The sequence below is a fragment of the Phoxinus phoxinus genome, assembly GCF_949152265.1.
Source record: "Phoxinus phoxinus genome assembly, chromosome: 1".
NCBI lineage: Eukaryota > Metazoa > Chordata > Actinopteri > Cypriniformes > Leuciscidae > Phoxinus > Phoxinus phoxinus.
Window position 1 is genome coordinate 32,699,823 of NC_136876.1, and position 27,218 is coordinate 32,727,040.

The 27,218-nt window shown below is 37.2% G+C and overlaps 1 protein-coding gene across 1 annotated transcript; it reads right to left on the bottom strand.

Annotated features, from left to right (window-relative positions):
• Nucleotides 1-13,508: 13,508 nt before the first annotated feature.
• On the bottom strand, nt 13,509-24,807 carry znf281a (zinc finger protein 281a). Its single transcript, XM_079631097.1, has 7 exons — nt 24,679-24,807; nt 19,517-20,064; nt 17,099-17,200; nt 16,849-16,972; nt 15,869-15,952; nt 15,582-15,700; nt 13,509-15,510 (listed from the first exon to the last, which is right to left on the bottom strand). The coding sequence occupies exons 2-7, from the start codon at nt 19,967-19,969 to the stop codon at nt 13,849-13,851; spliced, it is 2,544 nt and encodes an 847-aa protein (XP_079487223.1). The 5' UTR covers nt 19,970-20,064; nt 24,679-24,807; the 3' UTR covers nt 13,509-13,848.
• Nucleotides 24,808-27,218: the final 2,411 nt, after the last annotated feature.

The following is a 27,218-nucleotide window of genomic DNA, read 5'->3' on the forward strand; positions in this document are numbered from 1 at the left end:
CATAGGCTATTCTTCCCTCCAGTTATACGTAGGTTTAACGTCATAGGTCTGTTGAGAAAATGTCGTTTAACTGGGCTCCATTATTAAAAATCAATGGTTAACTTCCTATTTTTAAACGTTAAGACCTGCAATAGGCCTCTATTGGTATTGCTTGATTTGCATTCGTTAGGAGATTTGCATCAATGTGCAGTTTATTTGAAATAACATGAGTGATGCCAGAAAATCCATTAGGACTCATGAAAACCTCTCAAAATGTAGATTAATTTCCAGAGAATCAAGTGGGAAATTAATCTTAAATATGTCTGGTATAAGGTCAGTTGTGGAAGGTTGCTGGTGGCCTGTGTCTGAAAACAAAATCACTTTGGTACTATCTTCACAACAAGTAAGGTGTCCATTTTCAAAACTCTTAGTACAAAAATCCAACTGGTCACACTTGTAACACTGCTAGACATTCTTTTAAAAACTGATTTCATTCTTTCATTACAGTTATACACATTTTCAGTCTTCATAATCATCCTTTCAAAACAAGATTATTTTAATAGTGGTAACACTTTAGTTAAGGGTCAAATTCTTACTATTAACTATATGCTTATTAGCATGCATATTATAGGATATTGGCTATTTATTAATACTTATAAAGCACACATTAATGTCCTTTTCTGCGTGACCATATTCTACATCCCTTAATCCTACCCAATACCTAAACTTATCAACTACCTTACTAACTATTAATAAGCAGTAATTAGGAGTTTATTGAGGCAAAAGTCATGGTAATAGTTAGTTGTAGTGCGATTGGACCCTAAACTAAAATGTGACCGTAATATTTAATGAGAACATTTGGTTTAATCACCAAAACACAACAAATACTTCTTTCAATTTACTTTTAACAAACAGTTAATTCAATAGCAAACAATGCAAGATACATGTTTCAAATCACCCCTATTGCTAAAATAATTACAGTAAGAGACTACAGATGCTACATTAGAAAATACACTTAAATTGTTTAACTTGTGTAATTGAGATAAACGAGCTTGCTGCCAACAGTAACTCGTCTGACTGTACTATATAATTGACCTTTTCAAATGAAGGTACAGTAATGTGGCTCCCTTCTTCTGTATTTCTGATCAATCTGATGTTACACAGCCATTGACTGTTAGTTTATACTCTATCCTGCTCTGTCTTCAGATTGCAAATATCTCTGTCTCTCTCTCTCTCTCACACACACTTTGAACACAGTGGTTAACGTTTAAGATAAATCGCTCATACTGTAAAAAGCTTAATATCGCTTATAATGTAAAAAGAATACATTTAGTTATCTGTATCAGATGATTATTGTTTAACCATTAAAATGAATACATTTATTTATCCATATCAGAAATTGCAAACAAGTTATATATATATATATATATATATATATATATATATATATATATATATATATATATATATATATATATGAATCTATATAAACATAGATGTACCAAAATTCAATCAGTTGAATTAAACAAATGTATTAAACTGAATGCCTTTATGAAAGGCAGTTACTGAATACAATGTTTAGATGAAACACTGATTTTTGTGTTTTGAAAGTTTAGAAAATGTACCACTTGCTTGTTAAAAGTGCCAAAGCAATTAAATAAATAAAAGTATGTATGTCACTTTATGTTGGATCAACAATTCAGATAATATATCCAATTTAGAAGCAGGAGGTGTTATAACCTTTCAGCCTATATTGTCATAAACTGACGCACACAAAGGAATTGATCAGTTAGACCACACCTTATCGTGAAACATTTTATACATTCTTTTTCATAAAATTAACACAAGCCTTGTATGATGTATTTTATGAGGCTATACAAATTCTCCTGCTTTGAACATTAAAGACATGTTTGATGTTTGCAGATGCCATGATGAAGCACAAGTAAACCCTAACAAATATGAAAATGTAAAACTTGAGAGAGGGAAATAATAGAAAAGAGTCTGACGTCAAAGTTTTATTCCTCTGATTCATTCCAAAACCCATTAAGTGCTTCACAATAAGGGTGTGAAGCTCTCATATCTGCAATGGAAACAGTCTGTTCGATACCGTTTTAAAGAAGAATGTCTTGACATTTAGTGCCCAAACTCCTTCACTTTGTATCAAGTAGCACAGACACTCCCTTCCTTCTTATCACTTTGGAAAATGTGTGGATTGCCAAGGACGGGATGGCAACATAAGCCTTTTGTTTAACCAGTGATAAAAAGAAAGACTGTGAACACTCCAAGTCCCAACAGATAAAACTTACCATGCCAAGACTCGGTGTCAACTAGCATGCAAAACGTAGCAAAACAAAACAGCTCGACTCGAATTTGTTCTAGTCCCATGTATGCATTTCTAATTAGTATAAACCATTTTATTTTCTCCTCAGACACCTATGTATAAACAAATGAAAATAGTTTTAATTGTATCTCCTATAGAGGATTCATGATGAGAACATCATGTAATGAGAATATCTTAGGTCATCCAGGTCTAATCTCGAATCACACTTCATTCAAACATTAATAAAACATTATCAAAAGCTTCCTGTTATGTGTAATTTACTGTGTCTGTAGGAATGCAAAGTCATTCAGTGTTGAGTTTATCAGTAGTCAGTAGCAATGGCACCGACAGGGATATACCACACATTTTTCCCATAGTTTTTACTGACAGAGCACCTAAGGCATGGTATTTTTAAATGTTTTATTACAAACTTTCTTCTGCTTTTAAATGTTTGGAATTTTCAAATAACGCTGTTATTACTAGTAAACACAATTATTAGATTGAAATTTGATAAAAACTAAGGGTACATTTACACAATAATCATGTGCTAAAAATAAAAAAGATTTTCCTTAGTGTAAAATGTCACAATGATGCCCGTTTACACGGATCCGCGTGTATTATGCTGCCAGGCCAGTAGTTGGCGATGTAATGAAACACCACGCACCTATAGACTGAACACGTAATACGCATGCACATGACCTCACAGTTTTCACAAATTCGCACTTTTATAGTTTGCACGGAGGCGATAACAGTATCATTTTCAAAACCTTGCGCGTTGAACCCCGTTTTCAAAAGTTAGCGTTTTTAGGCCCCCAAAATGCTGCTGTTGTAAATGAAAGGCCAAAACGCATAAAATGTTTTGTGCATTTTTAGTTGAAACCATTGTCGTGTAAATGCTAAAAAATGGCTGTTCAGAAGCTATTTGAAAAAAAGTGAACTAAAATATATATTTACAATTGGTGATGAGAATTGGAACAACATTTTATAGTAATTCAAACAAGCTTTTAGAGCAAACTTAAAATTAAGATCCGCCATCTCTTTTGCTGGACAGGTTAATAGGTTAATTCAATTTTAGTTGAGGAATTGAGGAAGCAGATTAAATTCAGGCTCCGCGGGTTTATTGACCTTTTACTGGCTTAAAATGCTAGAAATTGGGGTTACGCATGATGATTATACACAAGTAGTATACAGAAGCTCATTTTGCCCTAGCCTCTATGTTTCGAGAGAACTCCATTATGTACTCATGAAAATGTGAGGGAATGATTTCAAACAAGTTTTATGATAGGCAGGCAAATCATCATGAGAGGAGGGCAGATAGCTGGCCACCGTCGTTCCAGGAATGGTTACAGAACATGAGGAAGTTTGCAGCATATGAAAATGTGTTATTGTCTAGTTAAAAGAATAGATGTTTACATATTTATAGTAGGTACTGAAACATGACCTTTCGGCGAGACTCAATAAGAGCATTACTTATTGGAGGACATTTTTAAATTACCCGTTTATTTGAGCAAAACGTGTATTCATTTGGCACATGTGTGAGTTTTATCATATAAAATATCACTTTTTAAAAGAATCCTGTATTTAATGAACATTTTGTACAGATTGTTCTCTTTGTCATCCATCATTTGAGAGTAATGAAGTAGTACCACGAGTGACTGTAGTAAGAAGTTGACAACTTCCAAAAAAGCTTTACTAATTAAGTAACAAATGACTTTCCACTGCATGGATTTACGAACCATGTGGGAGTCCGTTGTTACTGGTTATTGACATAACAGGAAGTAAAATGTGGAAATAGGAACTAAAATAATATATGAAATACGTATAAAGCAGTAAATGGCAGTTCCCTAAAATGTATTACATACCAGCACTGTCATTATTCTATTATGGTGCTTATTGCCTCATATAATCTCATAAATGCTCTCAATAATAGACAGTGTGGCCAACAGCTGAGCCATTGTTTTAATGTCATTTCCTCAAGCTGTTCTAATCAGTAAACGTGTGAGTGGTAGTTCTGCAAGATTACCATGTTTCAATTATGCTGCTTGTTCCTAAGAGACACGGGACAGAAGTTTTATGTGTGGCCAGTAATTCATCAAAAGGAAAGGACAACTGCAGTAAATCTTTGGACCTTTAATTAAAGCATTCTTAATGCGCTCTTAAGGGTATGGTAAACTTGACAGCTGCAATATTGATTACAATTTGGACACCCTACAACCTAAATCAAGGGCGATTTTAGTAAGTTATTTTGGTAACACTTTATTTCGATAGTCCCCTTTAGATATTCTACTAACTATAATTAACTTTGCAGCTACATGTCAACTAACTGTCATTAGATTATTAGTAGACTGTCTTCTTAATATCTGCTAACACTTTATTTCGTTGGTCCCCTAACAGATATTCTGACTATAAGTAACTTGGCAACTACAAGTCAACTTATTCTACTAGCCCGAAACCCTAACACCTAACCCCAACCTAACAGTCTACTAACAGGATACTACACTCTACTAATACTCTAATGACAGTTAGTTGACATGTGGTTGAAAAGTTACTTATAGTTAGTAGAATGTCTAAAGTGAAATAAAGTGTAACCGTTATTTTCTCTTTTCTACACTGTAAAGTCCCACAAACCAGATCATATATCTCTGGTTTCATGTTATAAATGGAATATGTTATTAGTATGGCAATTACTGCGCAATAGAGGTAGTAGTACACAGTAAAAAAAAGGTAAATAAATAAAATAAAATATAAAATAAAATGTTATATGATATGATAAATGTACATACAAATTTAAGCTTTATTCATTTTTAAGCTTTTGGTGAAGCTGAAGGTTGTTTTTGTTTTTGAATATAAAGTAATAAAAGCAAATAAAACTTTCCTGGGAAGCCTGTTCCAGGACAGAGGAACCAGGAAGAGGAATTACTGTATTTTTACAGTAAAAATATCACTTCTTCCTTACTGTCCTGTTTTAATTGGAAGCGTGGAATCAGAATAACAAACAAATAACAAATGAGCAGCCTATCAACACTTTTCTTTCAATATAATGGCAATTTAGAAACATTGTTTTAAAGCATCCTCATACAGTTGATAGAGACTGTACTCTGTCTCTGTGATGTCAAACTAAGCAATATCTTAAACACCACATTGAGTTAAAAGTGTTGACTTAATTTCTGTAGAGATATTCTATTATTAAAAAGACTGAAATTAAATAAAAGCACAAGGAAGTTGAGTATATGAGCAGCCCTGTCATATGACTCAATACAGTCAAACAAAAGAGGATTTGCTCCAAATAACATCATAACTATCACAAAATGGGAAAATGTGCATAATAAAGAACGAATGGATCTAATGAATTTGAACTCTCACATCACACCACAACCTACTTGGAGGCTCATACCGTCTTGGCTGAAATTCATGACGGTTCCGTCCGACCACAACAACTCTCTGTTTGATCAAGTGTGCTCAGGACAGAATACACCTTTATGGCTTTATGAAATGCAGGTTGCCATGGTGACACGGGCCACTTGGTCCTTCACTGTAAATATTAGAAAGCTGCTCCTAGGGCATCTGCTTAGTGGGACTGCTGTGAATTTAGAAACCTACAACTTGCCTGATAAGATGAGATTGCTAATGTAATTTTTAAGAGTTCATTTTCATTGCGGCGTTACAGTGGCCTATCTAACGTGTGACGTGAATGACTACAAGCAAACATTGCTTGGACTTTAAACCTTTTGAGTGATTGCACAATGTGTCTAATGTGTTATTACTATAGGTGAGTAATAACAATACAAGCGATTGCTTAGTAAATCCAATTAATTACACGATGTGCCGATTAATTGGTCGAAATAATCGAAAATGAATCACACATCAAATTTGTCAGACAACATTGACAACATGATATTTTTTCAGAAGCTGCATCTGAATTGGTATTTAGATATATTTACAGACCAAAACAGTTTGGTTACCAAGATTCTTCAAAATATATTTTTATATTCCACAAAAGAAAGAACGTCATACATATTTGAAACGACATGAGGGTGAGTAAATGTAAATAAACTGAATTTTAATTTTTGGGCAAACCATCTGCAAAATATGATTTGAAAAAAAATATGAAGTGGTACTCCCTGCCAGTAGGTGGGGGTAAATGTCTAAATGAATAATTGAGTCACTCAGTCATTCATCATTTAGATATGAGAATTAGACCAGAAATTAAAGGAGAACTCCGGTCAATTTTAACATTGAGCTCAATTTTTAGTAAATTTGGAGTGCTGTCAATACAGAGAACAACGACAAAAATCGGTGTTGCCTACACTGTGTTATCCTCTTTTTAAAATTTGCTCCCTATTGACTTGAATGGGGCATGTTTTAAACCTGCTTTTATTTCTCTTATCATCCTTGATGTGTCATTACAAGTGCCCAGCCATGTGAGTGATTCCTTCAGAGTGAACACGAGTGAATCTGACTGCAGGAGATGTGAAAGATATTAATAAAAATGATGTTATATCAGCCAGCGCACATACCTGTATTTACATCCTGTTTTCGGTCGAAGTCCAAAGTAGTCGATTGTCGAGTTCACGCGCGTGATCTAAGTAACTAAACCTATGCACGTCAACTCGACAATCGACTACTTTGGACTTCGACCGAAAACAGGAACTAAATACAGGTATGTGCGCTGGCTGATATAACATCATTTTTATTAATATCTTTTATTAAGTGTAGGCAACACCGATTTTTGTCGTTGTTCTTTGTATTGACAGCCCTCCAAATTTACTAAAAATTGATCTCAATGTTAAAATTGACCGGAGTTCTCCTTTAAGTAAATGTCTCTCTTCATGGGCCATTGAATCAAAGGGTTCATTTGATTGATGGATTCACTCAAAATGCAGATTCATTCAGAAACGAAACACCGCTGTGTGTTGCAGAACAACAGTTCTACACTGGCTTTACAGGAAATATTGTTGATGGCAAAATTGAGACAATAACAAAACAGACTGTATTGTTTCTAAAATATTATATTAACTTATTTATTTTTTTAACTGTAAAATCATTATCACATGTGCACTCCTGCTATCGGGATAAATAAAGATATAAATATGAGACAAAAACTCATTCAGAGGCCTGCTTGCCCTGACATCTTGAATTTTAAGTCATTTTAACTGCATTATATAAGGCTGCATCACATAGAGCGCTGTCCTGCTTCATGTTCGTCATCAATTGAATGAATTAAAAGATGAACTTCATAGATCTGGGGCGTTAAATCGGCAGCCTAGTTATAACACTAAATGGGACAACATCAGTTCTCAAATCATTAGGCCTACAGATAGACATTAGGAAATGGATATTTGAGAATGAGTATTATTATGCCTGGCGAAATGTAAAACAATAAAATAAAAGGTAGAGGGACACGCCTATCCCAGCCTAACATATTTTTCATAAATTCAAACATGGGAAGTCAAGCATATGTTTCATACATTCAAATGTCTTCACTCCTCAAACAAAATGAACAAAGCATCTGTTGATTATGAAGCTGAATTTATTACCCTGAAACAAACAGGGCCATAAATATCTCCGTTGACTCTAATTGTATTAAAACTTCCTTGATGTTGTGAGATATGAGTAAATGGTAAAACTTGAAAATGACTTAAATGTTTGATCAGTATTTAGCTCTCCATATAAAAAGGCCAAAATCAAGAATAATGTGAAACGATAGTGATCTAAATCGATTCACCAACTCTTTTCAAATCATGTAATGCTAGACCTTATGCACCAGAGAAACGAGGGTGCAGCCATCTTTATTGTCTGTGAACTTCCATTTTTGCGGTCGCTCTTGTATATTTCTATGGCATTGCTGTCCAGGAGTAATTAGCTTTTGAAGTGGATTTACTTAAAGCTGCAGTCCGTCGTTTTTCCTCTTTGTCGCCATCTCTGTTAGAAATCTGCAATTGCAGTTATTCGCGGAATTATTAACTGTGCGTGGGTAGTAAATCGGCATGAAACAGCGCGGATGAACACAATGTATTGAGGCTGCCGCGTCGCTGTGGATACTGTAACGTTACTGTCATCAGCAATCTCAGAGTATACTTTTTGAAAGTGTCAACATTAGAATTTTCATCGGAAAATGTCATCTGAACAAGTAAGTAACATTCACTTTTGTTCTGACCAAATTCGGGGGGTGGGGGGAAGCATTGCAGTAGCTATATCATGCTGATTAAATCTAACGATTGCTTATATCACGTCAAAACGTGAAAAACATTTTTTCTGTAGCCACTCTGAAGTCCGAAGTCTTTGGGTTTTACAACTGGTGAATCTCCAGTTGTCACTGGTGATTGTCGCTTTAAACTTTTGGGATCCGCCATACCAAGTGCTAAGCTAAATCTCCACTTCCGTCATCCACACACGCTAGCCGGGACTCCTTCTCTATGTGTACAGAAGTGACGTAATGACGCAAAGACATGCTCGAAATTCCCGCGGAAATCCACCAGTACCACTGGAATTAAAATCATTATTACAAGCTTACCGTTTTGAATCGAGGTAAGGCAAGCAGATCGTTTTGAACACTGGCTGGTTACGTTTTTTTTTTCAAAAATGTCTTTTTTGATATTTTTAAACCCAAAAAAGTGCCGGACTGCAGCTTTAATGTAAAGTTAACGAAAGTTATCATGAGGATTGTAATGTTTAAAGCAGATGTCTTAACAAATGTCAGTCGACCGGTAAGATTTTAAAACGAGCCGTTAATTCATAAATTCGCGAGATCGCTGTGAAAATACAGACCGGAAGACAAAAGACAACGAACGCAGGGCTGAAAAGGGGCGGGGCTACATAAGGTCTATAGGGCACAATTTATAAAGGTAAGACAATATCTTGTATTCCCATTAAGATGGAAACACTCATTTCTTATCAAGCAAATACACTGAACAAAATTATAAATGCAACTTTTGTTTTTGCCCCCAATTGTCACGAGCTGAATTCAAAGATCTAAGACTTTTTCTATGTAGGCCTACACAAAAGGCCTATTTCTCTCAAATATTGTTCACAAATCTGTCTAAATCTGTGTTAGCGAGCACTTCTCCTTTGCCGAGATAATCCATCCACTTCACAGGTATCCACATATCAAGATGCTGATTAGACAGCATGATTATTGCACAGGTGTGCCTTAGGCTGGCCACAATAAAAGGTTAAAAAAACAAAAGCTAAATGTTCTCAGACAAATTCAGGCCCCGTTTACACGTACATGGTTATTTTGAAAAACGGAGACATTTCCCTTCGGTTGTGCCCCTCGTTTACACGCAAACGGAGAATTCTCCTCTGAAAACGATTCTTTCTAAAAGCTCCGGCCAGAGTGGAGATTTTGGAAAACTCCGTTTTCACATAAAACTGAGAAAAACTGAGTTTTAGGCAGTCGACGTCACAGTATGCAACAGAACTTGCACTGCGTCAAAAGTGCGACATATTTTCGGGATTCTGATTGGCTAACGTGGGCTTGAGCTTCTCGTTACACTGCCACCTATAGGTTTGGCATGCTCTTGACGGCATATACACGGGTTTGTGTAAACGAACACTTTTCTGAAAACGGAGAGGGTGAAATGTCCGTTTATGAAAATAACCGGCCACGTGTAAACGTAGCCTCATACTAATACTAATTCAAACTTTGATGTAACCAGACTAATGAACGTATAGAACAATATCTAGAACTTGAAAGATTACATTTTGTGTAGTTTCAGATGTTGTTTTAATAGACTGTAAAAAATGGTTCTGGTTACAGATTCAAAGTTAATTCAAAGTTTGAATTACTACCGTATTGAATCATTTAGGGTCGGGGTAGGATTTTTTGAAAGAAGTCTCTCACTAAAGCTGCATTTAAATGATTAAAAGTAAAAACAATATTGTGAAATAACTGTTCAGAAATGTATTCATGTGGTGTCAAAGCTGTATTTTCAGCATCATTACAGTCAGTGTCACATGATCCTTCAGAAATCATTCTAATATGCTGATTTGCTGCTCAAGAAACATTTTTTTATTATCAATGTTGAAGACAGTTGTGCTGCTAAATATTTTTATGGAAACTTTTATTTGAGATCTTCTGTAACTGTCTTTGCTGTCATTTTTTGGTCAATTCAATGCACCCTTGCTGAATTAAAGTATAAAAAGTACAGGGTAGGTTTATATTTAACCTAAAAATAACTTGATTAATCCATTCTATTTCAAGGACGGGTCGCTATCTGGAAATAGTTAACCTTGAAGCACGTCATATTTAAATAGGCACAGAAAGCATCATCAGGGCTGGGCAAAGAGCTATAAAAAGACCTGACAAACAAAGTCCACACTCCACCCTGATACAAAAATTACCTCATAGTAGTGCAAGCGATGAGATACCAAGGGTAAAAAAAGGATGCTTTTAGCATTTATTACTTGATTACAGAAAGTAAAGCAAATAATTTAGAGGCTACTTGCTGCGAATGTCACTCTGGTAAGTACCTTGCTTTATGGTCAACATGATGAAAGATTCAAATTCACCTCTTCTTTTGCATCAGCAAAAAGCCCACTTACACAAGTCCTTCAACTCTATCTGTTGAGCTAATAAAACATGCGTTTATCAAACAAGATACGGTATGTAAAAATGTCTCTATATGACATGTCACAATGGAAATAAATCCATACGTCAAAACACACTGATATCAGCATTTTTATTGTTTTTCCTAATCAATAATAAAGTCAAAATGGACAGGTATAGCCCTGTGTATCAGATCACAAGAATCTGTAATAAAATAAGACAGGAGAGAAAAAGATAATTAGCTACAAATTTGGCATGGTGACAAAAAGGGGGTGAAAAGGAAAAAAAAATTCAAAAATGTACATGCAAAAAAAAAAACATCATGGGAGAGGACAATAATGTAGTGTTATTAACTGTATGTAAACAAAATAAATATTTTCAGGAATATACAGCAAGGAGTCCCCCCTCCCCCCAAAAAAAGGTGTCAAGATAACTTTATGGTGGCAACCACTGACAGATTGATGGCTGGCATTATTCAAGGATATCACATAGGATCTCAATCGAGGCTTAACAGTGTCTGAGGGGGCTTTACACATTGAACCAGAAATCATCCAATTTCAGCTGTGCTTTACAGCAAATCATAAAACAAAACTATGAACATGAACTGCAGGGCAAGGGATGAGTTCAAAACACAAGTAGGCTGATAGGCTGTGCACAGTCTGCATGTGATGCATAAATTTAGATTTGAATTCATAGCATCTTTGGATCTCCTGTCCTTTCAGTTATTGAAACAATACAAAGTGAGAAACTTCAAGAACCTTGTGTGTTCAGAAATACACTGTGCGCACGGTCCAGACATCAGTGTATTTGCCATTAGGTTTTGTTTTCAGAAAATTGTCTGCGACAAGAAAAAAAGCAATTCCATAATGAAAACAAAAAATGATGGTGAGGGGACTATTTGAGGCGTTTCTTAGCGGTAGCCACGTCAGTCATGCTACATAAAGTCAATCTTTGATATCCCTGCTTCGGTCACCAGTGATAAGAGGTATAAAATCATCAGCTCTAATGATTTCATTTTAGTCAAGTCATCACACTCCTCAATGTTATCATTACTACCATTATTGTGAACAGAGTACCTCAACATTTCTAAATGGGTCCTAGTGGTCTGTTTGTGTTCCCCAAGAGACAGCTGCCTGTCAAACAATCTTGCATGTGGTTCTGTCCTTTTAGGTATTGGTAGGTACAAAAGGAGTAAAACACATGAAAGGAAAAACAACATTAGATGACAGTAATTCAAGGACAGTGTAACAGCAGCCAACAGCGCTGATGGAAGACAGTTATTGATCGTTAAAAAAAAAAATACAATAATACTTGTACAGTACAAAATCAAATGTATAAAAATGTAGTTCAAGGTAATACTTTGCCCTGCATGCACACTGCAATAAGTTGGCTGAATTCCTTTTGGACTGTAAGTCAGTATATTTAGGACCTATACTATATAAATTACTAAGAGCGGGACATTTTACAAGTTGCCTCTGGTAAAAGGCCTGAAAAAAAACGGTAATCGGTACAACAGGGGCCATTTCAACAGCACATTTTCCAAACCAATACTTCTGAAAAAAAAAACGAAAAAACAAAAAAAAAACTACCTATAACCTGCCCTACATCCATGAGAATCTGGGAATAAAACATAAAAAAGGACATCCTACGCTCCCACCCCGAGGAAAGCCCACCCTTAATTCCACGTCCCTTAAAAACACGTCCCATTGAAACTAAAGTTTTCCATCAGAAAGACCTTATCACTGGTCTTTTTGACACAACCTACACTTACTAAAATAACAGCCGCCCCTTTTCTGTCTACTGCCCCCTTTTAAAAACAGCATGTCAGTTGCACAGCTCACATACTGTGTGATCATCAGCTTGGGTAGTTTCATTCACCATGTAAAATAAACAGGTTAAAAAAAAGTGCTAGATGGGATTCTTTCTGACAAAGAAGGTAAAGCAGGAGGGGACAGAGGGAGAAAGGGATGAGCAAGCCAGACAGCCACAGAAAAATCCCATGATCTGGCCTGTGCCAAGAGGCACTTACACGCTCGCATGCAGCGCCCTCTAGTGTATAGCCCTTGGCTTTACAAAGGGAAAAAAGAGGGACATAATGAAGGGGCTGTTATGTGCTGTCAGTCACAGGCCTCCCTTCACAAACTCGATCCCTCTTTATCTCCCTCCAAGTCACCTGCCAGTCTCAAGAAAGAGTATATGTTATTTTACATACAGATATTCTTATAAATATATATTCATATATATATATATATATATGGCCCTTACTGAAAGAGAATGTGAGCATTTCACATTGAGATAAAAGTACCATAATCTCTATACAGCTAAGTGGAAAGTGGTGTCAGTGTAATTTAGCAGGCAGCGCTTCGGTCTTCTACTTGTCGCACTCATTCAGAAGAATAAAAAAAAATATCTCCTGAAAAAGCTCTTTGTATTTGCAAAACGTATGCCTCTTCGATGAATGCTTGCTACCCCCTCTAATAGATTTGCCGTCCACACATTTTCCTGAGTAATACTTGAATCATTGTAACAGATGATTTCAGTTCTGGGTGACTCCCTGCCATTGCAATTTTGTAGTTATTTTTACATGCTTGCGTAGTCAATTACTAAAATGTGAGTGACTTTTGGAAAAAGTAAACAACTATTTTTACTTGGGTTTTTTTTCTATCTATTGATTAACAGACTAGAACTAAAAGTATGCTGAGAATAAAAAAAAGAGATGCGATTTCCTTAATTTCCAAAGGAAATTGGGGGGAGGTGGGGAGCAATGGTGGAAAATGCATCGCAGGCCAAAGGAGAGAGAAATGTCATATGAACATAATGGCAGTAAGAAAAACATTACTTAAAAGCATTACAATTTCAATAAAGTAGGAGAACTAAATAATAATAACAATATTAATAATAACAATAATAATAACAACAACAACAATAATACAAAATAAAGACAGCATGACAAAATAAAAATAGGGAACCTCCATCTGAGCATCTAGGCACAGGAGCCCATTCACCTGTAGCTTTGGCTTGTTGGGGTTTTGGAGCCACTGCTGACTGGGTCGCTGGCATCAGCCAAGAGACTGCTATACCCTGAGAATTCGGAGACTGATGTCTGTAAGCGGTGATTTACCTCTCCCCCCGAGTCACTGCTGAAGGCCAGGGGCACTCGGCCCCCTTTAAACTGTGCCCCGAAAGCCTGGGCAAAGTTTTCAATCTGATAAGAAGCCTTGGCTGGGTCCAGGGTGGCCAGGTCCTGGGAAGAAGCCAGAGTGAATCCTCCAGTGGTGGCTGCGGCTCCATTTTTCGGCCCTTGCGGTTCTTTTGGACCGCCTAGGTCAGGAGGCTGAGGTGCGATCTGGTAGGAGTTGGGAGTGTGTGGAGGCGGCGGAGGGGGAGTGTGCTGCTTGTCCAGCTGTTCGGTGAGCTCCTGGGAAGGTGTGAGCTGCTGGGTGTGCGCAGACTGCTCCAGGCTGCTCATGTGGAAGCCCGTTGGAGGAGATGAGCCCTCTAGGAGACCAAAGTGCGACTTTGGCACAGACGAAAGGGAGGGCGAAGATGAGACTGGTTGAGAGAACGAGTACTCGAGAGGTGAGGAGGTATACACATGCTTGTCTGACAAAAGTGGGCTAGGCCCAGGAAATGGTCCTGTGGTAGTCACGGCAGAACCATGACTGGGACCCAATGGGAAGTTTAAGTTGTGACTGGTTCGCTCTAGTGCCTGAAGAAGAAAACGCGAGTACTCGTGCATGATTATGGCTTTGTCGCCACTGTTGGGACTTGACGGGGAGCCCTCGGGTCCCAATGGGTCTGCGGCATCCGTGCCGGCTGGCTGGAGCTCCACGTGATGGGGATCGGTGATGTCGAAAGTCACGTCATGCTTGTGAGCGTAGTGGTCCAACAAGCTCTGGAGAACCTCATCTGTGATTCCAGACTTGTCCTGCTTTATATCTCCCAGAGGAGACGAGTCCAGAAGGCCTAGCGCGGCATCACCATCTAGTACCCCAGAAACGACACCCTGAATGACCGTCGGTTGCGACTGCAGATGACTGATGCCTACGTCGTAGTCTGAAGCTCCAGAACCCGCACTGCCATTGTTTGTCACATTGAGGTATCGCCTCTTCTTCAAAAACTGCATGGCATCGTCATAGTTACTGCTGCTGTGACCAACTTTGGCCCCTGGACCTGAAAGAAGTCCAAGGCCTTCCAAGCCTCCTTCTGCAGGCAAATCCATGCCTCCTGGTTTGGATTGATCCATGTGGTGAGTATTCTTCTCCTGGGACTTCCTGTTCCCCTTCTTGAAGGCCATCTTGGGAGCCCGGCCATGTTCGCCATGCATGCTGGGGCCCGGCTGGACTGAAGATGACGTCGTCGAGACCCCGTGGTTCACAGCTGAGCTGAAGTCATGCACCCCGTAACCATCCGCTCCCTGACTATGCGTCACCCCCATAGGCCCAGATGACTTCTTACGTTTGCGTTCACTCCCCTCACCAGCGTTTTTTGACTTGCCCCGTTTGCGGCCAGGCGTGGCCATATTTCCCTGAGAGATTCCGTAGCTGCCGTGTTCTCCGTCACCTGCTGCGCCCAACTCGTGCTCCGCTCCATCCATACCCTTTTTTATGGCATCTCCACACGTCCGCTTGTGCTTCAGCAACCGGTCCGTTCTGGAAAAATACTAAAGGAGGAACAACAGTATAAGAAGACAATACCGGCAAAGAGAACTGGCTGACACTGCATGAAACTCACCTGTTGGCAGGTGTCACACTTGTATGGCTTTTCTCCACTATGAGTTCTCTTGTGTCTTTCCATGTGATACTTCTGAATAAAACGCATGTTGCACTGGTCACAGCTGAATGGCTTCTCTCCTGGAAACCATAAAAGCAAGAATAAAAAAATAAGTTGCAGACCAAACAGGATTTGAATAATTTACAACAAAACAGAACCTGCTATGAGGCATGATAAACATGTTGCAAACAAAGAAGACAGAAATAGGGAAATGAAAGCTGAAGTTTGTGCAAATTTGAGGAACTTACCACTGTGGATCTTCTCGTGTCTCTGTAAGAGGTATTTCTGAATGAAGCTCATGTTACACTGAGTGCAGCGGAAAGGCCTCTCACCTGTAAAGGAAATAGAGTCAACCATTGACCTTGTTTGCAATGACTAGAGACAGCAATTCAACATGATGGTTTGTAATGTGACCAGTAGCACCCCAAAGTATTCTGTACTGGCATCAGTGTGCATACGAGTAGAAATAATTACAGTAGTTACAAACTGAATCAATTACTTCAGAAAGCCATTTGATGGGCAGAACTAAAGAGCAAATCAGCAAACCAAAAATAGCATTTTCAATGAAATATTTGAAGCAATAAGCTTGTTGAAAACTGAAACACCCTATTTGGGTGCTATTAAAGCAGTAGTTCTCGACCTTTTTGACTCAAATGTTCCCCTTTGTTTATGACAATACTCAAAGGTTCCCCTATCTAGGCAGGTTCTTCTGTTGTAATAAAAATAATCTCCAACATATGATGATGAATATAAAACAAATGTCTCTCACATTTTGTTAGAAGCTATTCTAGCAGTTATCGAAGTCACTTTGCAGTACATTTAAGCCAAATTATCCTGCCAAACATTAAACTTATTTTATACATGAACAAATTAAAAATATGTTTATATTGCTTGCACATCTTTTCTAAACAAATGTAAAACAATTCAATATTTTTGCTATTCTGCAAACCTTTTTTCTTAAATAATTTAAAATATTTTATAATTAACCCAAACAGTTCACCTGAGTAAGTACCGTATTCTTTGTGTAATATTTTTTTTTTTTTTTTTGTGAACTTGACAAACCAAATATTTTAGAATGCAAGTACTTTTAATCTCTACTTAGTACTGGCTGTTAATCCTTGGACCAAAATGATTGGTGATGACACTGTGTGCATGGGCCAATGTCTACTGTGTAGAACACACACTACCTTAAGCACGCTCTTGTGTGTAAGAGTAAACTCATGCTGACCTGTGTGTATAAGCACATGTCTGCGTAAATGATAGGAGCTTCGGAACGCTGCATTGCAGTGCTCACATATGTGCGGTTTGGAGTTTGGAGACAAGCTCCCTCCATCTGGATCCAGCATCATTGACTGCAGACAATAAGACAATGGCAATAAGGCATTAGACAACACTAATATTATTATATGAAAATCATTTTAACAAGCACAGCTGTGAATAATAACCAAGTTGTATGTAAAAGCTTTGCATGTTTGCACCTTCGACTCTCCTCGTTTCCTCCGTGTCTTGCCCTCCTGTCCCTCTCCGTTTGACCTTCGACCTTTCCTCCCTGAGGATTCCTTTACCAGCCTTCCTGACAGCTGGAAGGATAACAAAAGATAGAATGGGATTGGGAGAGGACTAAATAAAAGACAACAAACCCCCATTCATTCACACAACATTTGTGAAACGCAAATCTGTTTTTTGTTTTGTTTTATATGCATAGAAGGTTGAGACTTGCGTTGTGTGAATGAGAGACACTGCATGTCTGACACTTTTTTTCTAATGAAACAAAAGCACAGAATTCAGCCACAACTCTCTAATATGCACAGAATAGAAGAAAGTCTAGTTTGAATATTAAAAGTATTCCCTAATGTGCATGTGGCAGAAGGCATGGTGGTAAATCTCTTATTTACGAGCCTCTATATCTCTCCCTGGAGAATAAATGCCACTTTTCTCATTTTCACAACCATCGATGGAAAAATCACCATGTGGATTATTGACCAGCTGCACATCTGAATATTGTCTCACACTTAGCAGTATAAAACAAGAGATCGCCAAGAAACGCACACAAAAACCCATCCTGAATGGAGATTAAAATATTAATTAATTCTTGAATATCCTTAGTCATTCTAAAGGCTATGGCATATTTGACTAAATAACAATGGAGAAAACTAGAGGAAGTAATTTAAAAAAAAAAACTTACTCTTTGCTCTATTCTGACATATTTAAAATGACCTTTCTTTCAACACAAAGAGCATGAGGAAGAGCTACTGGGGCAGATTAAAACCAAGCGACCAGAAAACAAAAGACAGAACAAAGACAGTATGTGTGTTACTTCTTGGCGTGCTGCTAGAAATAATTGTGAATTAGCATGAGTCATAATTTTATTAATGTAATCATAGCTGCCTTTGGCTACTGCAGAAAGACAGAGCCAGATGCAGACTCAATGCTTCAGCCCAATTTCCTTTCAGCCATTGGTGCGGATGAGATGATCAATAAGCCCTTATAATGATTAAATGGGATCATTGCCCTTACAACCCTGGAAAGGGCTTAATCACCACAGTATGAGAAGCAAAGGTGCCGTTTTGCATTTCCACACGCATGCGCGCACACACACACACATCTGCATGACTCGTTACATTTGACCTAGTCAAACCCCTCACTCATCCACAGAAACGAGATGACATCACTGACAGGGAGGACAATTTGTACACTAGAGTATTATTATGGAATCTGCGTTAAGCTCGGCTTGAGATAGAGCTGTATGACTTCCATGGAATCTAGACCTTTATAAATCTGGCTTAACTCAAGTGTCTGGGGAATTTAGACATTTTGATTTTGTTTTGGTGGTTTTAAAATTATAATATAAACAACATGGCAAAAAGCATGGTACATATGCAACCCTAAGTATATTATAAACACACACACACACAGAGAGATAGATATGGGGCCATTAGATCACTGGATAAAAAGATGTGACTGGATGTGAAACTCTGCTAGCAAATGTGTCAATTAAAATAACAAAAAAATATTTAAAAAACCCTTTCATGGGACCCTCTTTAAATTTAGAAATAGTGCTATTATTTACAAGGAAAATAATTATGAAAATTCGTAGTTAAATATTTTATATTCTAACAATCTCTGAAGTTTTCCGGTCAAGACATTTTTAAATGTCAAAAAATAAAAATAAAAAAACGAACTGGACAAAAAAAAGCTATTTTAATTTTAAGATTCAAAAACCTTTTTCCTGGTGAAATGTTTTGTGTGTGTTTTTTAAAGCATCCCCTAAAGACTTTCTGGTTAAAACCTAATATATATCTAATGATATTAAAAGTGGGGAAGTCCAGTAAAGGTCCAAAGTAGTCGATTGTCGAGTTCACGCGCGTGATCATAGGTAACTAACCCTATGCGCGTGAACTCGACAATCGACTACTTTTGACTAAGACCGAAAACAGGATGTAAATACAGGTATGTGCGCTGGCTGATATAACATCATTTTTATTCATATCTTTCACATCTAATGCAGTCAGATTCACTCGTGTTCACTCTGAAGGAATCACTCACATGGCTGGGCACTTGTATGACACGTCAAAGATGTTAAGAGGCTAAAAGCAGGTTTAAAACTTGCCCCATTGAAGTCAACAGGGTGCAAATTTTAAAAAGAGGATAACACAGTGTAGGCAACACTGATTTTTGTCGTTGTTCTCTGTATTGACAGCACTCCAAATTTACAAAAAAATTAGCTCAATGTTGAAATTGACCGGAGTTCTCCTTTAATGGAATCTTGGAAATGACACAATGGTGGTTCTTTACCTTTTAATAAAAACACGAGCTAAAAATTCTTTGAAGTAACTAACATCTTGTCCAAACGTAACTTCAACGGACATTCTACAGACAGACACAGGCACACTTACCGGTACGTTCCCCAGACTGAGGTCGTGCACCAGCAGGTTCTGATGGTTGCCCAGCGAGACCTCCAGCAACTCTCCTCCACTTCGTACTCCGGCTCCAACTCCACCCCCCGGGTAGAGAGGAAGTCTGTAATCGTGTTCAGAAACCTTCTCCTGTTTAATGCCCATGGCATGAACATAATCGCCCACGCTTCCCATCATCCCTCCCATGCCACCTCCGCCACACATCCCTCCAGCACTCAGCCCTCCTCCTCCACAGTCCGGCGAGTCCCTCTCCTTCTTCAAGATCATCTCGTGGGGCTGTAGGTCAGCCATAACCGTTTGACTGGCCAGACGGGTGAAACTAGTAACAGGGGGCAGGTGGCTGAACATGAGCATGCCTGGACCGAAGCCTGGATCCATGCCACCATTGGAGCGGAGGAACTCATTGCCAAGTTTGTCCTGGATCAGGCTCATGTTGAAGGGGCAAGGCTCAGAGTGTTATCACACCGACACTGATGCTGGAATGGGGGCGATGGGGTCTGCTTCAATGCAAGGCCACCTCACTCATCCTAAAGACATCATAAGAGACAAAATAATGATTTGACATTTTTCACATGCATTACTACGGTCTAATGCCAACAACTGTGTCCAACTAGTCAAGTAGAAGGAATTACAGGGTTCGTAAATGTACTGTAAAATGAAATTCCAGGACTTCAAGCACCACTTTTTTAGTTTTCAAGGACTTCAATCAGAGCTCTCACTTATCAAGCAATATATTTATCTTTCATCACTATTGTGTAGTATATTGTGAGCAAAATAAGTGATTTTACTCACTTTTTTGCAATTTACAAAATAATATATATTAATAAACACTACCAAATGTTCAAATGTTTGTTTGTAAGATTTTTTTTTATGTTATGCTCACCAGTCATCAGGCTGTATTTATTTGATAAAAAAAAAAAACAGGAATACTATTATTACAATTTTACTTTTCTATTCTCATGCCTTTTTAAAAAAAAATATTTATTCCTGCGATGTCAAAGTTGAATTTTCACCATCATTACTCCAGTCTTCTCTCTTCAGTTTCAAATTGATCCTTCAAAAATCATTCAGATATTCTGATTTGGTGTCCAAGAAACATTTCTTAATAGTATCATTAATGTTGAAAACATTTATCAAAAGAACAGCATTTATTCAAAATATAATTTTGAATAAAAGTCTTATTTTAATTTAATCCTTGCTGAAAAAGGGTATTTTTTTAAATATAAAATCTAAATATCTTTTAAATCTAAATATCAGTACCAACAATTAAAAACAAACCCATAAAAGCAGTTGTTATTGCAGTTAATTTTTTTATTTTACTTAAGTTCCTAATATTTTAAAGTTACACTGCTAAGAGAATATCAAATAAATAAAAATTAATAAAAACTTAAAAAGCTGCAAAATATGCCATGGAGAAGCAAGTAAGCCATGTTAATGTTAAGACCGGAACACTCGGAATACTCGTTTGTAAATCGTAAAGTTTTCAGGATCCTAAAAATCAGGACACTGTGACAAATGTTTGCAAGAAAACAATTATTTGAGGTTTGCCAAATTGATGCAAAACAAATTTTAAAGCACTGATGTGATGTGCAGATCTGTGAGGATAATCTTAGGAATAGTTACGCCGTATGGTCTTTTGATCCAACTAGCGCTTAACTGGATTAATCACAAAGGTTTGTGGGTCAGACACAAACGACTGCTATATCAACTGCTCAACAGTGAACTATTGTTGCCCTTTCCTTCTTTTAACACACAAACAACAACCTACAGGAAACAATTTGCTTATGACTTTTGAAGGAGTAATGTTAAGTACTTATAAAGATCAGGAGTCATTAAGAGAACGCCAACAGGGCTCTTCATCACAGACTCACTTTCATTTAAAACTCTGTTAATGTGCTGCTGAGATAAAAATCTCATGGACTATTTTATTATTCATTCTTTACTCCGTATTATAGAGTCGTTACCAGGCTAGTTTCATGACACATTAAAACCAATCCATATTTTTAATTGTAAATAGATATAGGTCCAAAGCACACATAGGCTACAAGACATCTCGCTCCAATTTATTTTTCCCAGCCCAGAGTTGATTAGGATTAACCATCAATTAACATTTAAAGGTCATTTACTGGCAAGGATCTCATTCAAATAGCTGAACCTTTTTATTTTTTAAGAATATTTTTGTCTACAGCAAAACTAGAATTGTTTTTTTGTGTGTGTTTAAATTAAACCAAGAACCAGGACCAATTACATAAGACTAAATATCTATTTTCAAGCTAAAGAAAGCAGTATTTACACATGCACAAACATTCCTTTTAAGATGCCATATGCAAAACAAAATGGCGAGTGTTTGCTCACATGCTCTATTTTGAACGTTAAGGATTAAGAGCATGTTTTAAATATAAACACAGATGTTGTGCCCTGTGAACCTGTCTAACATTACGAATGTTGGCGGATGATGGCCTGTGGGATATTCCACCAAAACATTTATGTCTTGTGCAAATAAAACGTGTGGTGTGAGAAAGAAATATTTCTTATGAGGCCTACATTAATCTATTTTGGTGGCTATTTTATGTGTAAGCACTATCATGAGTATGAAGACTGGGCATCCTACACCAACTTACAGTCTGCTCTGTTTACTAAAATTGACAGATTTTTACCTATGCAAATTAGCACATTTTACCAGCCCTAATCTACTGTACATATTTGTGTGTGTCTGCCTAAACTGTGTCATATAAACAACCCAATGATACTAGAAGTTTGAAATGTAATATAAAAAAGATATGAAGTGGCTTAAAGGGATAGTTCACCCATTGACAAATAGGTTTATTCTCGTTTTACGGAGCACGTTTGAGCTTCTGTAAGAACCAATGAGGTTCATTCTCGTTTTACGCAGGACGTTTGAGCTTCGACAAGAACCAATGAGATTTGTTTTCGCACATCAAGAAGGTTTGGTTGAGCTTCTGTTTATGTTCACCGATTATATGTGAATAAAAGCCTAAATTTTAATCTGTTTCATATAAAGCAATCGTGTCCTCAGAAAATTTGGACTAAACTGCTCAATTCATATGGATTAGTTTTACAATCTCTTTATGAAGTGTTTGAAGCTTCAAAGTGGTAGTTGCATAGCTGTCAATGGAGGGACAGAAATCTCTCCGATTTCATCAAAAAAGATCTTCATTTGTGTTCCGAAGATGAAAGAAAGTCTTAGGGGTTTGGAAAGATGACAGTAATTAAAGACATAATTTTCATTTTTGGGTGAACTAATCCTTTAAGCACACAAACACTGAGAGTAATGACAGTGAGTCAGAATGATGATTTAATAACCGCTCTAACGGATCTAGTGAGTTCATTCACTGAAAAATGTATCATATATAAACCGATAACATGGGAGTCTTGCTTTATTTTGTGGTAAATAATAAATATCATAAACTCTGACTCGTACCTCTGGTAAAACATGAACAGTAAAATATAGGCTATATGCAGAATAAAGATGATATTCTGAACAATGCTGGAAAACCAAACAGTTTTCATTATCACTGACTTCTATTGTATGGACAAGAAAAACAATTAAAATATATATTTTATGGTACACAGAAGTAAGTAAGTAATACGGGGTTGGACCGACATGGAGGCGAGTAATGATTTAAATTTTCAGTTGAACTATCCCATGTGGCATTGTATTACTTGCTGTCTGTTACTCAAAGAATAAATGACAATTAAAAGCTTTTATCAGTATAAAAGGAAATCTCATTAATTTACAGTGACCAATTTACAATGATAAAAGAAAGAGTTGAAGTAACTATTTTGCAGAAATGTAGCCTAACTGGTAGAAGTTGATGAGCACTGACTGCAGATTGGTATCCATGTCTGTCTCAATGCATGTGCGCACACGTTTGCCGAGGGTACATGATGTTTCCGGGAAGTCAATGGCCAATTGCTCTTTGGATTTATGCGACATCCGATGATTCATACTATTCATTTCCCCTTAAAGAGCTGCTGGATTGGATCTGAACCAGATGCCCTGCATTAGTCAGAACCACTCCATCCGTGTCACTTCGCAGTCAAGTCAAAGATGAAGTCTAACTACAAGGATCAATATTGGAGGCCATTCAAGATATGGATAATTCATGTTCAACATTTAGGATAATTATTAGGGGTTCAAAAGCAAAACATGTCCAGCTATCTTATAAAAAGATGTGGTCCCACTTTCTTTGTAGAGGTGTTCCGTGCAGATATATGAATTATAAACGAATAGGAATTATAAAACGTGTACATAATGACCGCATTGTATCAAATTGCTTCAAATGTTAGTAGGCTATATAGTTAAAGACACTTAATATAAAGTGGGTCCAAACATGTTGTGGAGTAATAAAGGAACACATTGTCCCAGTAGAGGCGTCTCGTATCTCACGCAGCTCGCGTCTCTTTGTGTTGTGAGAGCGCGCAGACAACACGCGACGCAGATGGTATGTAAATAGCTCGTGCATACGTTAGCCAACTGAGCTAGCTCATCAATCAGAGACATAAATCATTTATTTCACACACTCAAATCAAATCGACCCTCAACTCGGGACGCAATGGCCATATTGGAGTGAAAAGCAACATGACTCCGTGGCGCGGGACCCTGAAATCTATACTATGGACGTAGGAGTTTAAAGTTTTTGTTAGTAAGGCATGACCGTTATGGTGGGATCCATATTAATAACTTCATGCCGACTCACAAAGGGCCTCGCCGCTAACGCGCTAGCTATCCGGCTAAGCGATGCTTAATAAATAAATTACATTGACGAAGTGTAGGGCATACAACGTGCAATCATATAATGACAAATATAATAAAAAAATACTTGCAATAATTAACTACAAAAGCACTTTACAAAGTAAAATGTGATTTTGTTTAACACATGCTCGAAAAAAGAAATGAAGACATATAGAGTAGGCACAATGGTGTGGCTGTGCGAGCGACAGCGCTTGCCCATAATAAACAGCACCATGCAACTCCAACGAACAATTGATGCTCCGCGTCAAGCTACGCGGCTAATATGCTACACTACGAGTCGCTGCGCTTTGTTGTCTGACCCGCTTGCGTGCACCTCTCCGGCGCATCAAACTTCACGCAAAGCTGATCTCGGGATTTCGCTTACCAGTGCATGTCCACCGTTGGCTCTCTCAGTGTGTATTTCCCCCCTCGCTCGTTGCTTTTAATGTTCAGAGTCTAAACATTGTTCTCCCGCAGCTGCTGCGTTCCTCCATCTTGTCTGAGCGCGGGGAACTGTGGGTAGTGCGGACGGGTCCTGCGAGGAGACAGACGCTCTGATCCAGGGCATTGGAGCAGCGTCCGATAGTGCACTGTCGCACAGAGGAACAGACTAGACCTAGTGGGGGCCATTGGGAAGATGTACATTTAAGCAGAATTCACTTTTGCATTACCAATTGTAACAAGGCACTGATATGGAAGGCCATTTCCCCCACATAAGAAAAAAAAGCGTGCTTTTGTAAATCATATGACAAAAGGTAAAAATTATTACATACTTTGTAGCCTACACTTTATTAGATTAAAAAAGTCAGAATTATGACATACAGTAGAAAGTAGTCATTTCTACTTTATCTCATTATGACTTAGTAGGTCATAATATGACCTATTCCTCATAATTATGACTCTGTCAAAATGTTTTCCTATTAAATTTCTACTTTTTGTAAATGTAAAGTATGTCATAATGACTTATGTAATAATTTTTAAAAAAGCATTTTTTTTAAGGCTACAAGATTTTAAAAAAAAATCATAATAATTCAGTTACTAAAAGTATTTTTGTCATATATTTGTAATATTTTCAAAATTGTGTGTCATAATAATGACTTACTATTATAGTTTATAGGCCTAGGCCTTTATAGTTTGATTCTCACTTTTTAATAATGTCGACATATTTTGAAATAATTATGATTCACAAAAGCTTTTTTTCTTATGTGGCGGAAATGTGTTTCCATACAGCAAACTGTGGGTAATTCTCACAAATATAAGTTCATGTTTTTTTCTTGTTGTTTTTGAAACTTTATCACATGTACATTCACTGATGAAAACATCTGCATTGACTGCTTTCATATTCTTGTTCATGACAATCTGTTGAAGTTTCCATTGCCCATCTGATTCTCTCAACTGTGTTTGTCTCTCAGAAATATGTTGGTATCCCATGGGTCCTCCAAAATTAGGACACAGCACATCCTACCATTGTAATACGGCTCTCAGATTAATAGGATGGCTGTGACACAATTCATTAAAAAAAAAAAAATCCTCAAATAGCCCCTAATTAACTACTTTATCCTAATTGTGAGCAAAAATAGTGATCCTTAAGAGAAGATCCAAAGAGAAACAAAGAAAGATATAGAGACAATGCAACATGATAAAACAACAACACGGTAAAAAAAAATGTTTACCTCTCCAAGTCAAAATATTCTAGTGACTGGTTACATCTACATTTTTTAATTGGCCCAAGTGAAATTCTGTAAAATAAATTGAATTAATTGTTTCAATAGTCTGTTAACATTGGCTCAATGAGAAATAATATGTCAGACTAATTGAAAAATTTAAGCTAAATGATGATTTATTTATTTTTCAATATGAAATCTCTCCCATCTCTGGACTGGTTAAATATGCATTGAACATTCTTCTCAAATGCCATAGTCAAACAATGTTCTGTCATACAGGTATATGTGTTCATGTGTGTTTGGTAATCCACTGTATAATTCATTTGAAACATTATTATGACTAAGATCAGACAAGAGTACAATAGTGCTGCTCATAACCAACCACAACAAACCAATGTGTGTATTCAAATTAGAGAAAGACCTGCACAACAGTCTGGTCTTATCATAGGCTTATTTTCCTCTTAATACATAGAAAATGCAATTATTAAATGAGGCATCGCAGTTACTGTGCAATCAAGGACACATTTTTAATACATTTATTAGTAATCAAATTCACTATATTATTTTATTATTAAAATGCATTACATATAGAAGATATAGAAGCAATGAAATACAATTATGTCTGCCAAAATATTCCAGTATTGTAGCTGTTAGTCTGTTTTAAGCAAACAGCTCATGACTGTTAAGGTAACTTGACAGGTCATGTGATATCATCTATAGATGTCATCAATAGAGCTCATTCATTATTCAAGAGCGTGTATTTACGCTCCCTGTCTGCCATGCTCTGCCTTTCTCTTCCTGCTCCTTTCCTTCTTCTCATCATTTTATTTCTTTTCATTTACAAATCTGAAGGCAGTGTAACAGCATCTGGTGTTCTTGTACTGCATTATATTGTTTATTTATCTTGGATATAGTATATATAACAATCCAAATCTTCTATGCGCCGTCCACATGGGTCCAGTGTTCATGGGTGAGCAACCCTGTCCCTGTCAATCACCAAGCATCATTCATTTCAATCACAGGTCAGACATGGAATCAGTTGAAACAATCATCCATACTCTCTATAATATTGTCTTAGTAGTTTGCATTGAAAATAAAACGAAGTATGCTTTAATCATGTTTACGGGTGTACACACAGTCCTACATAATGAAAATACCAGACCCCGCTCAATATTTCATTAAGCTATTAAGTCATTCCCCTGATAAATGCATTTAATACTGCTTTAATCTCAGATGGAGAAAATACACAGTGCCTCCATCA